At 47.1% G+C, this 12529-nt stretch overlaps 1 protein-coding gene and 1 pseudogene across 1 annotated transcript; one reads left to right on the top strand and one right to left on the bottom strand.

The window, feature by feature from the left end:
- Positions 1-5265: 5265 nt before the first annotated feature.
- Positions 5266-9677, top strand: LOC136518881 (phosphoribosylformylglycinamidine cyclo-ligase, chloroplastic/mitochondrial-like; annotated as a pseudogene).
- Positions 9678-10381: 704 nt separating this feature from the next.
- LOC136518880 (replication factor A protein 1-like) lies at positions 10382-12529 on the bottom strand. The gene is made up of 2 exons (XM_066512578.1): positions 12182-12529; positions 10382-11614 (listed from the first exon to the last, which is right to left on the bottom strand). The coding sequence occupies exons 1-2, from the start codon at positions 12457-12459 to the stop codon at positions 10798-10800; spliced, it is 1095 nt and encodes a 364-aa protein (XP_066368675.1). The 5' UTR covers positions 12460-12529; the 3' UTR covers positions 10382-10797.

The following is a 12529-nucleotide window of genomic DNA, read 5'->3' as shown; positions in this document are numbered from 1 at the left end:
TCTATCCTCGTGTGCGGAACCCTAACCTGGTCCCAAAGGTATGCTCACGTGACCTTGGACCCACTCACGATGAGCCAGAACCTCTGGACGACCAACTGGAAAATGAGCCCACATCCACAGCTATAACAGGTACACGCATCCACCAAGTGACGGGTTCGCCATAGACCGACAACACCCCTCACACAGCTGCCAGTATAGAAAATATAAGACTGCAGAGCCCTAGCTATACTGACTCGCCTGGTCCCAGTCACTGAGGCAGTGGATCCACATCCAGGACGCATTGTCACCCATCGCGTCGGGAAAGAGAACACAAGCAAAAAAGTGTAGGATCCACGCCCGGCAGTAGTACCCAACCATCTCCTCATCTGCCTCCTCGAGGCACTGTGTGAACTCTGTACGTAGCCATGAGATGGGAACTCTAGAAGTGCGAGCCCCTTGCTTGCCAAGCTCACGCCTAAGGAAGGTCTCCACTCGTGCTCTCCAGTCCTCTGACCTGCACTGCCCGGTGACTGGGTTCCCATGAATCCTTAGGCCTAGTATCTTCTGATAGTCCTGAAGCGAGACTGTCATCTCTCTGAAAGGTAGATGGAAGTTGTGAGTCTCCGGCCACCACCTATATTTAAGACCAAGCAAGATTACTTGTCAAAAAGTCAATCGCATGAACAAATAGCCATGAATGGAGCCAATGATTCACTTTAATACCTGTCTACCAACGTAGTTATCGCCACTGAGTTGAGCTTGGGCAACCCACGACGAACCTGAAAGGAGATGACATCCAGGCCAGCTCTTTGCAGGAAAGAAGTGTACCTATTGTCGTACCGAATGTCCAAGAACCCACTATGGGTCCTAGAACGAAGGTGCGAAAGGTCCTGCATCGAATAAAACATAGTCACATGTTACTTTATGAACACATGTACGAATAAAACTTATAGATTATTACCTACCCCAGCGCAACGAGACGTCCTCGGTGGGTCTCCTCGTACGTCGGGTCCAGCAGGTGGAATTGCTCCATCCTACAAAAAAGTGAATGAATTAGAATTGCAATGTACAATGAAACATGAACTTATAAATATATAAGTAATTGACACAAATACAAGCATAAATTGAGACATGCATAATTAAATATATGAATAAGACAAATATAAAATAATACTATAAACCAATAGTCCTACCTCACTAATCTGCCAACGGTAACTTCGTGAGTTGTGGCCAAGTCTACCGCACATGCCGCACTCGTACTGCTCAGGATCAGTAACAAATGGAGTTTCTCTCCCACGCCTAGTTCTTCTGAGTATCTGGTCCATAACCATCCTATGCCTCATCCCTTGCCTTGATCCACGCTTGTTCCAACGGTAAGCTGGATCCGCAATGTACTTCGGCCCATCATATGGAGGCCACTCTCTAGGGTCCCGGAAAGGCACAAAGCGGGGGCTCCATGTGTTCACAAGCATGTTGACACTAAACCCATGAGGTATCCTCCTCTTGATATTATAGTTACGATGCCTAGCTGCTGCCACCAAATGAGAACATACAAAGTAGTATTGCCTTGGTTTACCACAAGTGCACTTGAAATCTTGGAGGACAACCACATGTATCCTCGACTCTCGGACCTCATTTTTGGACGTTGTACCGCCCCTATGCTCGACCTAATAAGTCCCTATGGCATAGTCAAAGCATGCAACCTCATGTGTGCCAGCCCTTTCTCTTGCCTTCTCTAGATGTGCCTTTGGTTTCAGAGCCCATATCTCTCCATCACTCCTCAACTGCAATGCATGGGCGTGTCTATCGTTGAACCAGGCAATAAGCTTATAGAAGGTGAATTGAACAATTAGATTCACGAGCATACCACGTATCCCTAATAGCAACTTATTGAATGACTCTGCCATGTTGCTGCACTGAAACTCGTACCTCCAGCCACCGGCGTCATGAGCTCTCGTCCATTTCTCCAAATCCCTCATCAAACCTGTGAGCCATTGTCTACCTTCTGCATTTGATGCGATTCTGATCTGCTCCAACTTTTCCCTAAAGTACTTGTCCTCAAGCTATCGAGCAGCCTCCTAGAACAGATCAAAGTTTTTCTTAACACCGTCCTTTCGTAGTAGATTCTCGGCAAGGTGTCGAGTACACCAACGATGGTGCAAAGGTGCATACCCCTCTAACTGCTCTCGCATGGCATTAAGTATGCCCTGATGCCTATTAGATATGATGCCAACCTCCCTGCTAGGCCCAACCACGTGTATCCAGACTAGCCTCAAGAGCCATCCCCAACTGTCATTGTTCTCCTTCTCAACCAAAGCAAATGCCAAAGGAACCAACTTGTTGTTCGCGTCACATAATATGGCTATAAGAAGTGTGCCCTGATATTTGCCAATCAAGAACATACCATCAATGGAGAAGATAGGACGATAGTGCCTAAAGGCCTCGACACACTGAGGGAAGCACTAGAAGGCACGGAAAAATATCTGCCTCCCATCCTTCCATGCATTAGGTTTTGGGATGTACTCATAATGCATGCCTAGATTCACCGCTTTGATTGCATTGAAAAGAACTGGCAGCTGCTCATACCCATCCTCCCAGTCCCCATATATCATCTTCCACGCTTGCTGCTTAGCCCTCCATGCTTTACCATAAGTTATCACATATCCTCCATACAACGCCTCAATGGTCCTGATAATTGTTCTCACCTTTATGTTGGGTTCTCCCTGCAAAATTCCCATCAACCGCTTGGCAATGAGGGTAGATGTCAACTACCGATGCCTCAGTGTCAGCTCATGGTTAGCACAATTGTGTGGCCCAACAACTTTTGTGATCTTCTATTTTCTGGTCACCTGTTGCTTCCTTGCACAAACCCTCTATGGGCAGCATTCCTTGTCACACACAACTCTGTAACGATGCTCCATATATGAATGCAATACCCTGTAAGGCCTCTTTCGTATCACTGTAAAAGCCTACAACCACCTCTTTAAAAGTAGGGAGGTCATTGAACACCCTCGCCTCCTCAATTACCATGTTAGGATCAGCCTTAGGAGCTTCTAGGAGCTCATCATCACGTCCTTCTGCAAACATCAGATCGGAATGAGCAAGATCACTGAACTCATGAACTCTAGGATCACGACGGTCGGAAAAGATATGCCTCATCATCTCAGCATCACTCTCCGTCAGCTCTCCAATAGGACGATCATCATCAGAATCAAGAGCCCTAGCCATCTCATATGGCTCCGAATCATTCATAATTTCAACACTATTGGAGCCACGAAATCCAACTCCAAAGTGCACTTGCGCAGCAATATGGGGCACATCCATATTCTCAGGAATGTCTCCTACAACGTCATTACAGAAATGAGGAAAGAATGAAAGAAATAGATGTAAGGAACGGGATAAGCTCCTAAAAACTATGCGGTTAAGACACTTACTCGGATGATTCTGTGTCAAAAGGATCTCATAAGGAGGATCTGTCACGAAAACAAGAGTATGACAACCATCTCCAAATACCGCATTGAGGGCAGATTGAGCATCAGGAACCGTAGGCGCAATCTGCACATGCAGGTAAGGTTCCGAAATGAGAGGGTCGATGTGTGCTAGATGATCCATTGCTGGGGTAAACCCATGAGGAATTGGATCAACTAACACCCGACGCACAACCACGTCCAAACATTGCAGCTGGCTCTTCATAGCCAATCTCACATAGTTCTCCTACTGATCCGCACAACCAATTGAGATCATTCGTCTGAATATGTTCGGAGGACAACCTATGTGCAGTACACCATCAACTGCAATGTCATCATCTCCAAAGCAATGCAGCTCCTCCCGAGCCCTTGCAACTATCTCACTAAATGAAGGCCTATCATTGAATAGCATAGGCACACTTTGCATGTCAAGAAACTCAACATATCCATAGCGATTGCTTTCAACTGTGCCTCTATAATATATGGTCACTAGGTTGTCCATCTATTTAAAAAACGTAACGAAACACATGTCCTTTAGTCCAAATTAGACGATAGATATTACCTAACAAGTACTTTCTAACTATAAACTAAGTAATCAAGATAATAACTACGTATATATTTATAGTGTACTCACTAAATAGCTAGATCATATGTAGTTAACTACAAATATAATTACATATCTAAGTAGCTATCTAACTATGTCTATTTATAAATGTATCTATGTTTCTATCTATCTATATATATATATCTCACTAAATCAACTAACTGAGTCATCATAGTAACTAGTAAATAACAAACACCAACTAAATAGGTACATTGCATATTCATAATTTTTACCTTTCCGGGTCGGCGGACGATGGGCGTAGGTCAAGGCGAAGATCCGGGCCCGCGGTGGCGTGGCCGACGACAGAGGTGGCGCGCGGCGACCGCGGGGTGCCCGGCGCTCCGCGCGGCGAGACCAGCTCGATGGGTGCGGGAGGCACGTCGGCGGTGGAGGGGGGCAAGGCGGGGCGAGGCCGAGGCCGCCGGTGAAGACCAAGGCGAGGACGATGGTGGAGGACGTGGCGGCGCGGCGCTGCAGCCAACCATAGGCAACGGCGCGAGGGCACGGTGGCACGGTGCGGGCTTGGGCGAGGGAACAGCAGCGGCGGCGAGGGCGCGGGCTCGGCCGTCGGAGCAGCAGAGACAACGCGGCGCGGCGAGGGCGCGGGCTCGGCCGCCGGAGCAGCAGCGGTGGCGCGGGCGTGGGCGCTGGTGTGGCGCGGGCGCGGTGGAGGGCGTGGACGCGACGGTGGAGCGGCGACGGCGCGAGCAGGGAAGGCTAGGGCGAGAGGGAGAAGAAGAAAGGTGGAGCGGCGGCAGATATTTCCGAGCTCGGCGCCAGAGTGAGCCGAGCTTGGCGCCAAGATCTACGGCGCCGAGCTCGGTGCCAGTTACTCTGGCGCCGAGCCCCCTGGTAGGCCATTTCTCTGTGCCCAGGAGCTCGGCGCTGGTGACCGTGGCGCCGAGCTCGGCGCCAGTCACTCTGGCGTCGAGCCAAGAGTCCATTTTAGCGCCGAGCTCGGCGCCAGTCACTCTGGCGCCGAGCCAAGAGTCTATTTTCAGAATTCTTTCCGGCAGGGGCCTATTTGTGAGAAACTTTCGAAAAAATGAACGAATAGTAAAAAATTCGGTCGCACTTGCCACTTGGCCGATTAGGGCAGGGGCGCCGCGCCACCGCCGTCCGTCGCCGCTCGCTCGGCTGCCCAGAGCCGCGCTCTTTGCCGCCGCCCGTCGCCTCCAGCAAAGCTCTTCCCGACGCCCATCCCCTCCCATACCCATGGCCGCCGCCGATCATGTCCTCCACTTCCTCCGCGGGCCAATAGGCTCTCCGGCCGCCGCTGCCCCCTCCCGCGCGGCTCGCCGGGGTCTTCCACAGACGCGTCGCCTCTACTTCGGGCAGGCTTCCTGCGGGGACGCGGCGCGCGTCCGTGTCCTGCCGCAGCTCGAGCACCAGCAGCAGCTCTGGCGGGGAGGGGAGACTGACGTACAAGGATGCCGGCGTGAACGTCGACGCCGGCAACGAGTTTGTGCGCCGCATCGCCAGGATGACACCCGGGATTGGCGGCTTCAGCGGTCTCTTCGCATTGGGTAATGCACTGGCATGGCATCACTTCAACTTCAGTAACTTAATTATCCACCTTTTTGGGGGTAAAAGAAGAAGCAGCCTTTTTCTGAGGGTTCTTACTTTCTACATGTGGCACAATTTGCAATTGCAACTCGAGTAGGGAGTAGGCAAAAATATGTTGGGTGAAGACTGAAAAACGGTTGTGGTGATGATGAACACCTTGTTGGGTGCATAGGTGTAAGTTAATTCTCAGTTTTAGCTGGTGAAAGGTGCAAATTTAATGTACTTGTTGTTTGCTCAAGATATGTCAGTGCGACAATTGTAGATGTGTGCAATGCAACATGAGGTTCGATGTTTTTTTTGGTTTGTGTTGAAACAAACATGTAGTTGGATGGTTCATTTGCTGCTGCTTACTCGATGATCCTTGCGCTCACTTTCTGAAATTTTGCTTTCCTGTTCCTTTATCTGAAATTCTGAACAGGGGACGACTACCTTGCTGCTACCGCTGACGGAGTGGGGACAAACAGCCTGTTCCTTTCGGCTTATTTGCTTGTACTGGCTTATAATCTACGGCTTGAACAGTGTTTTTCTCTCACCTCAAACCAGCCAGCAGTACTTTTAGCTGAGGCTTATAAGCCAATTCAGCCGAAACGAACAGGCTGAAAGCTGAAGCTTGCTTTCGAAACTGGTATTCATGATACAGTTGGCATTGACCTGGTATGAGAGATTAGCTTCGATGCACGCTGTTTTCCTTATCTCTGTTGCAAGTTGACTGAATGGATTTAGGTAATTACGACAGGTGGCAATGTGCGTCAATGACATCATAACTTCAGGTGCAAGACCGCTGTTCTTCCTAGATTACTATGCAACGAGTAAGCTTGATGTTGATGTTGCAGAGAAGGTACTGAAACTTTATTAAAGTAAATTTTGTCCTTCTCATACTTATTTTCTTGGTCTTTGGCTCATGGAACATTTCAATTATGCCCATAAGCACTTTACAAATTATTTAGGTTATCAAGGGGATTAAGGTTGGGTGCCAACAATCAGGTTGTCCTGAATATAAAAAGCAAAAAAAGCTATCAGGTTTTGCTCTCCTAGGAGGGGAGGTAAGATTCTTGATTAAATTACCATGACTTAGCAATTCAACCCTGCAGTATTATTGTCATAAGTCACAGTAGTTGTATATGTGTCGGTGCGGAAAATGACCAACACGTAAATATTTATAGTTTTGCCGTACGTTATGATCGGACGTGGCCTAGCACTCAATGACACGTGGTTTATACTGGTTCAGGCAACGTGCCCTACGTCCAGTTTGAGTCGGTCGATGACTTTATTCCTGAGCCCAGGTGCTCGAAGTTTGCTGTGGGGTTATAAACGAGAGGGGGAATGTTAGTCGCTGAATTCTCACTCTTGGTAGTAGGAGAATTCTTACTCTCATCGAGAGAGGATGACACTAGGAGTTGGGGCAATTTTCTTGTCTATTTCTCACACAAACTCACACAAATGCCATACCAACCTGAGGGGTTGGGGTTACATATTTATAGGCTGCTAGTCAGCCAAGCATATGCCAAGATGCTAGTCTAAGATGCTAGTCTAAGATGCTAATATGCTGTCCTAGCTAAGATGTTGTCCTCTAGTCTAAGATGCTGTCCTCTAAAATGCTGTCCTTTAGTCTAAGATGCTGTCCTAAAAACAGAAAAACAGCCACAAGGACCATGTGAGCAGCACAGCCCCACAAACACCAGCCACACATGAGACTTATCCATCAGAGAAAGATGTGGGGTGCAAGAGGTCCGGTCGGACTCCGGACCGAAGGGCCGAGAGTGACGGGAGCTCCTACGTGCGCTAAGTATTCGAGCGTGTGCTCTGTGTAGCTTTAGAGTGTTTAAAGCTAGCAGAGGGTGAATCGATCATTTGTTGTTCGGATCGTCCGAGAGTCATTGGAGTTGTTTTTCTTGGGAGAGAGCGCATCCTCTTTTATAGATGAAGGGGATGACCTTACAAGTGAGATAGGGAGAGAGAGAGAGAGAGTGTACGTATGCTATTAAGTCTTGTTGCCCACGCCGTCAGGTACAAGATGATTGTAGACGTCCACAATACTGTTTATGTTAGACGCATGTGGTAGGTTTTACCGTATTCACCATGTATGGCAGATGACAGCGCCCACAACACTGTTGACGCCCAGAGGCATGTGGGGGGTTTTACCGTGTTCACATGGTATGGGAATTGATGGCGCCCACAACACTGTAGGACAAACGTCGGCGCTCACAACACTGCTTGGGTTCTGATATGCCTGAAAGGTGGCAGGGCACCCTTCTGACATGTCCCTGTTTTGCAGGTGTACAGGGTACGGTCCTTGGTATTGCGATTGACTTGAGCGCCCTACCTTACTTGCTCTGCCCGTTTTCTGGGTACTCACCGAGCGGGCGTCCCCGGTCGGCTCCGACTGCGCCAGTCGGAGAAGAGATGTAAGCAGAGGTTCGGTGCATCCCTGGTCGGAGACGCGGGTCAGAGTCGGAAGTGGCATTGGCCAGGCCTTCCGGTCAGAGAAGCGAGCGTCGTTTCTTCTTGGCTAGGCCTTCCGGTCGGAGAGGCGGGCCGGAGTCGGAAGCGAGCGTCGTTCCTCCTTGGCCAGGCCTTCCGGTCGGAGAGGCGGGCCAGAGTCGGAAGCGAGCGTCGTTCCTCCTTGGCTAGGCGTTCCGGTCAGATATTGGATCGCCCTTCTGGCCTGTCGTTAGGTTTTTGGGCCGGCAAAGGAGTTACGCGTCGTTCACAACGTCGCCTGTTGGACCGATCTTTTGCTGGGAAGCAGGTCCATGATGGACCCCGGGTTTATGAACCCGACAATATGAATGGATCAAATGTCTTGCACTGCCAGACTGTCTTTGATTGCTGCATATTATTATCTTGTAATTGTTCACTCGATTATTTATTTGGATTCTTTGGGATAACTCGCTTTACTAAGAAACAGAATTTTTAATGTTTGTGCTTGCTACATGATTAATAATATCAGTGTAACAATTTTTTTTTTGCTTTTTATACTTTTATAATTCCATACAAATTTAAATGAATCCACATTGAAGCATTACACATATGCATTAATTTTATGAAAAGCCAAAAACAGTCGAACTGATTACTGAATAATTGATCATTACAGACAGCAGAAATGCCTGGTTTCTATGCAGAGGGTGAATATGATCTATGTGGTTTTGCTTTGGGTATTGTGGAAAAGGATAAAGTCATTGATGGAAATAACATTGTTAAGCACCTTATAGGTCTTCCTTCCAGCGGGGTTCATTCTAACGGATTCTCTCTTGTTAGAAGGTATTACACCTTGAATTCCACTTGTTTCAAATCTGTAATAGTAAATTTATCTATATATTTTTTTTATCTCTTCCTATTGTTGAACATTATATGTATCTTGTTAACGATGGCTGAAAATCTTTAATTTTCTAGAGTATTGGAGAAAAGTGGACTTTCCTTGAGTGACCAGCTCCCAAGAAATGATGGCATAACCGCATGACAACTACTGTTGGTGAAGCTCTAGTGGCTCCAACTGTTATCTATGTTAAGCAGGTTGGGTTTGCTTATCTATATCTCATGTTTCCTTCAGACTTTTACTGATGAACTTTTAATCTAAATTGTTTGAAATGGAAAAGGTGCTTGAGATTATTAGCAAGGGTGGTGTTAAAGGACTAGCCCACATTACTGGTGGTGGCTTTACTGAAAATATTCCAAGAGTGTTTCCTTCTGGACTCGGTGCCAAAATTTTTACTGGGTCATGGGAAGTGCCTCCTGTCTTCAGCTGGCTTCAACAGGTAAGAACAAATGATCCACGAGATCCAACTACGACTTTCAGCATCTGCATGCGCTGCATATGTACTCTCTGCCTAGGTCTAGATACCTTTTAACATATACAATCATTATGTATTTTGCAGGCTGGGAACATTGATGATGCCGAGATGCGGCGAACGTTCAATATGGGCACCGGAATGGTTCTTGTGGTAGGAAGAGAGTCTGCGGACAGAACTATTGAAGAGACCCGTGGAGCAAATCCTTCTTATCGCATTGGAGAGGTGATCCAGGGTGAAGGGGTTCAGTATGTCTGACCCTTTATGCCTTGGCTGCTTGCTTGCAGTGGCTTGAGACTTGTTGGTCGGCTGGGCAAAGCCCAGTTTTGTAACAACATAATATGAGATTTGAGTGGCTCCACGGTAACTTGCCTGTAAACGGTTGATACTGTTATTTGGATCAAAATTACTAGCCACTAATAACAATTGCCATATCAGAGCTTGCTTGTCTTATGTATGTGCTGGTTTTAATGAGGAAATGTATATTAAAAAACCACATTCCACACATATATATGCATAGCTGAACGCCTAAACAGATCCGTGAACTTTGGATGAGTAATAACAGATCCGTGAACAGTGAAACGTTCAGCTCATCGAAGATGATCAGTGAACGTTTGATCTGTGAACAGTGAAACGTTCAGCTCATCGAAGATGTCCAAAATGCAGAACCAATCCACAAGACTGATTTTTCTGGTGCAGACACCACAAAAATGCAGCATTCACCACCAAAAGAGATTTGGTTCAGGAATTAACACCAAAAGTCCAGATCAAAATGGAACATTTTTTTTATCCAGAAAAGTATAGGTGGTTCAGGGAGCCGGCGAGCATGGTGGAGCTGAGGCCGCTACCGACCCTGCTGATTCAGCATCAATGATATAACTAGTTCACACAAGCAGCGTCCTGAATCCATACATACACAATCACTGAAACACAAGACAAGGATTGCACACATAAATAGCACACGATGTAATCGTTACATAACGTTAAACGGAGACCTTGCAACAATTATCATTACAATTCGAGGACTTGGCATGATATCAGGTAATCCATGGCCCCAAGGAGAACTTGGCACCAGCAATAATGCCGAGTAGAATACTAGCCAATGCATTGTCCTGACGACACACACTGACACACACACGAGTACATGACACAGATTGGATCGTTCATGCAACTAGAGCACATTCAGTGTTTGAGACACCCTACCCTGGATCACACAAAAATGTTAACCCCACATAAACAACTGCCTCCAATCGAGTGTAGGTAGGAATCCTACCGTAGGATTACCCTTTGCACGTGTGCAGTCTCTAGTTCAGTACCCTGTCTCATCACATTCTGAGCGGCAAATGAACAGCTTCAGTTGAAGCCCTCTTCCCTCCTACAGGGCCTGTCTCTTCTAGTTGTTGTCTGTCTCTTCTGATAGCAGATACGGCACAAGCACACCAGCAGCGTTGATAGCATTGCCAGTGCTGAAGCTCTGCACGCCCTGACGTAGCCGGGCTTCCAAATCTGAGAAACCAGTTCTCATGCCCACAGAGGTGCGGCACACAAGACGGCGATTTTCAGCTGAAGGATTCAGGGATTCAACCTTGACAATGATGAACATTGGAAGGGTTTCACTTTCATCACTGAATGCCTCCAGGTTCAATTTTACCTCCAGTAGATATTCACAGTTCTGAACACCCATCACGATCTTGTTATACTGGGCATGATCTTGCTTTTCATATTTCACTAAGTACAGCTCCCTTGCTGTCTGACCAAATATCTCCTCCCCAACCTCTTGCGAGGTAGTAGCATAAATCTCACCTGTTGAATCCGCTAGCTGAACGAAGATCTTGTACCTATAATCACAAGCTACAAAGGTCATGTTGCATCCGTCGCAGTTCCACCACTCATATCCATCGATAGTGATTGCCCCGTTGCATTGATTACAATTCACCACCAATGGGCATGCTGCATAACACAAACTCTCGCTGTTCATAACTGAGAGAGTAGCTTTAACAGTGAACAACTCTGTCTTAACCAGGTATCCCAAGGAATTTCTGATTTCAGTAACCGTTTTCCAAGGAATTTCTGCTACCATGCCTTGATTAACAGAGGTGGTTGTTCCTGGACACTGCTCCTTGGGTACATTTTTCATCTCAAAGGGTTTAGAGTTTCCAATTATGTCGTGCTCACTTTGCAGAATATCGAGTTTGAGAACGACAATGATCCTGAATAAAAGACAAAGACATGCATGGTGAGCTCAACTGATAAGTAAGCCATGAAAACGTATAAACAAACAAATGTTCAAATAGTATACTCCTCTCCTTTCATAAGATAGATGCCTAGTCAGCTCTACTAGAATAGGTATTTCGATGAATTAACCAAAGAAGTTAGGCAAACATCGATTCTTGCAAATACTCAGGAAATAACAGTGACCCACTTGAGATCTTGAAATAATTCATCCTATCTGCAGTACGGTCATGTTCTATTGTTAAGATACTTTATTAGAATTCTATAATTGCGCATACTTAGTAACGGCCACAAGAATTAAGAATATACACAAGGTTTAGACTTGTTTCAATTTTAGAAAAGCTACTGGTACGACTCATTAGAATTAGAATGCTGGTGACAACAGCATGTGCTGTGACATGTTTCACTGATTTGATATGGGTATCAACATACATGGAAAATTGCCGATATGTAAGCACTGCCTTACAAATACTAAGGATCATAAATAGCATATGTTATTTATACAAGTATATATAATAATAAAAGGATTAATAACTAATCCTCACCTGCGGTTCTGGATGGTGCTGCAGGTGAACTCGAGGAGGCGGATGATTGAGCCCTTCCGGATGGAGCCGTCCCGGACGCGCGGGTTATCGGCGGTGCCGAGCATGGACTGGAGCGTGTAGACGCCGTCGGAGAGCACCAACCGGAAGCGTGAGGCGGTGCCGAGCATGGACTGCACGTCCACCACCTGCAGCACTGGCTGCAGCGTCCCCATGCCGTCGATTTGCTCCGCGATCGCCGCCACCGCTCCGGGTGTCAGCTGCGCAGCCGCCGCCATCATTCTCAGGATCGCAACCTTCTCGATCTGACTGGATTTGGGCTGGGGACGGTTTCTCAGCGAAATTTGGGGG

Source organism: Miscanthus floridulus, chromosome 17, assembly GCF_019320115.1.
Source record: "Miscanthus floridulus cultivar M001 chromosome 17, ASM1932011v1, whole genome shotgun sequence".
NCBI lineage: Eukaryota > Viridiplantae > Streptophyta > Magnoliopsida > Poales > Poaceae > Miscanthus > Miscanthus floridulus.
The sequence above is the reverse complement of the archived record's forward strand: the minus strand, read 5'-3'. Positions and strand labels throughout refer to the sequence as shown.

What these genes read in the sequence shown, in the direction of transcription:
- LOC136518880 (XM_066512578.1), bottom strand. Translation starts at nt 12,459, where the DNA reads ATGATGGCGGCGGCTGCGCAGCTGACACCCGGAGCGGTGGCGGCGATC. An exon ending in AGCACCATCCAGAACCGCAG is followed by an intron (nt 11,615 to 12,181) that starts GTGAGGATTAGT and finishes TCTTTTATTCAG; the next exon opens with GATCATTGTCGTTCTCAAAC.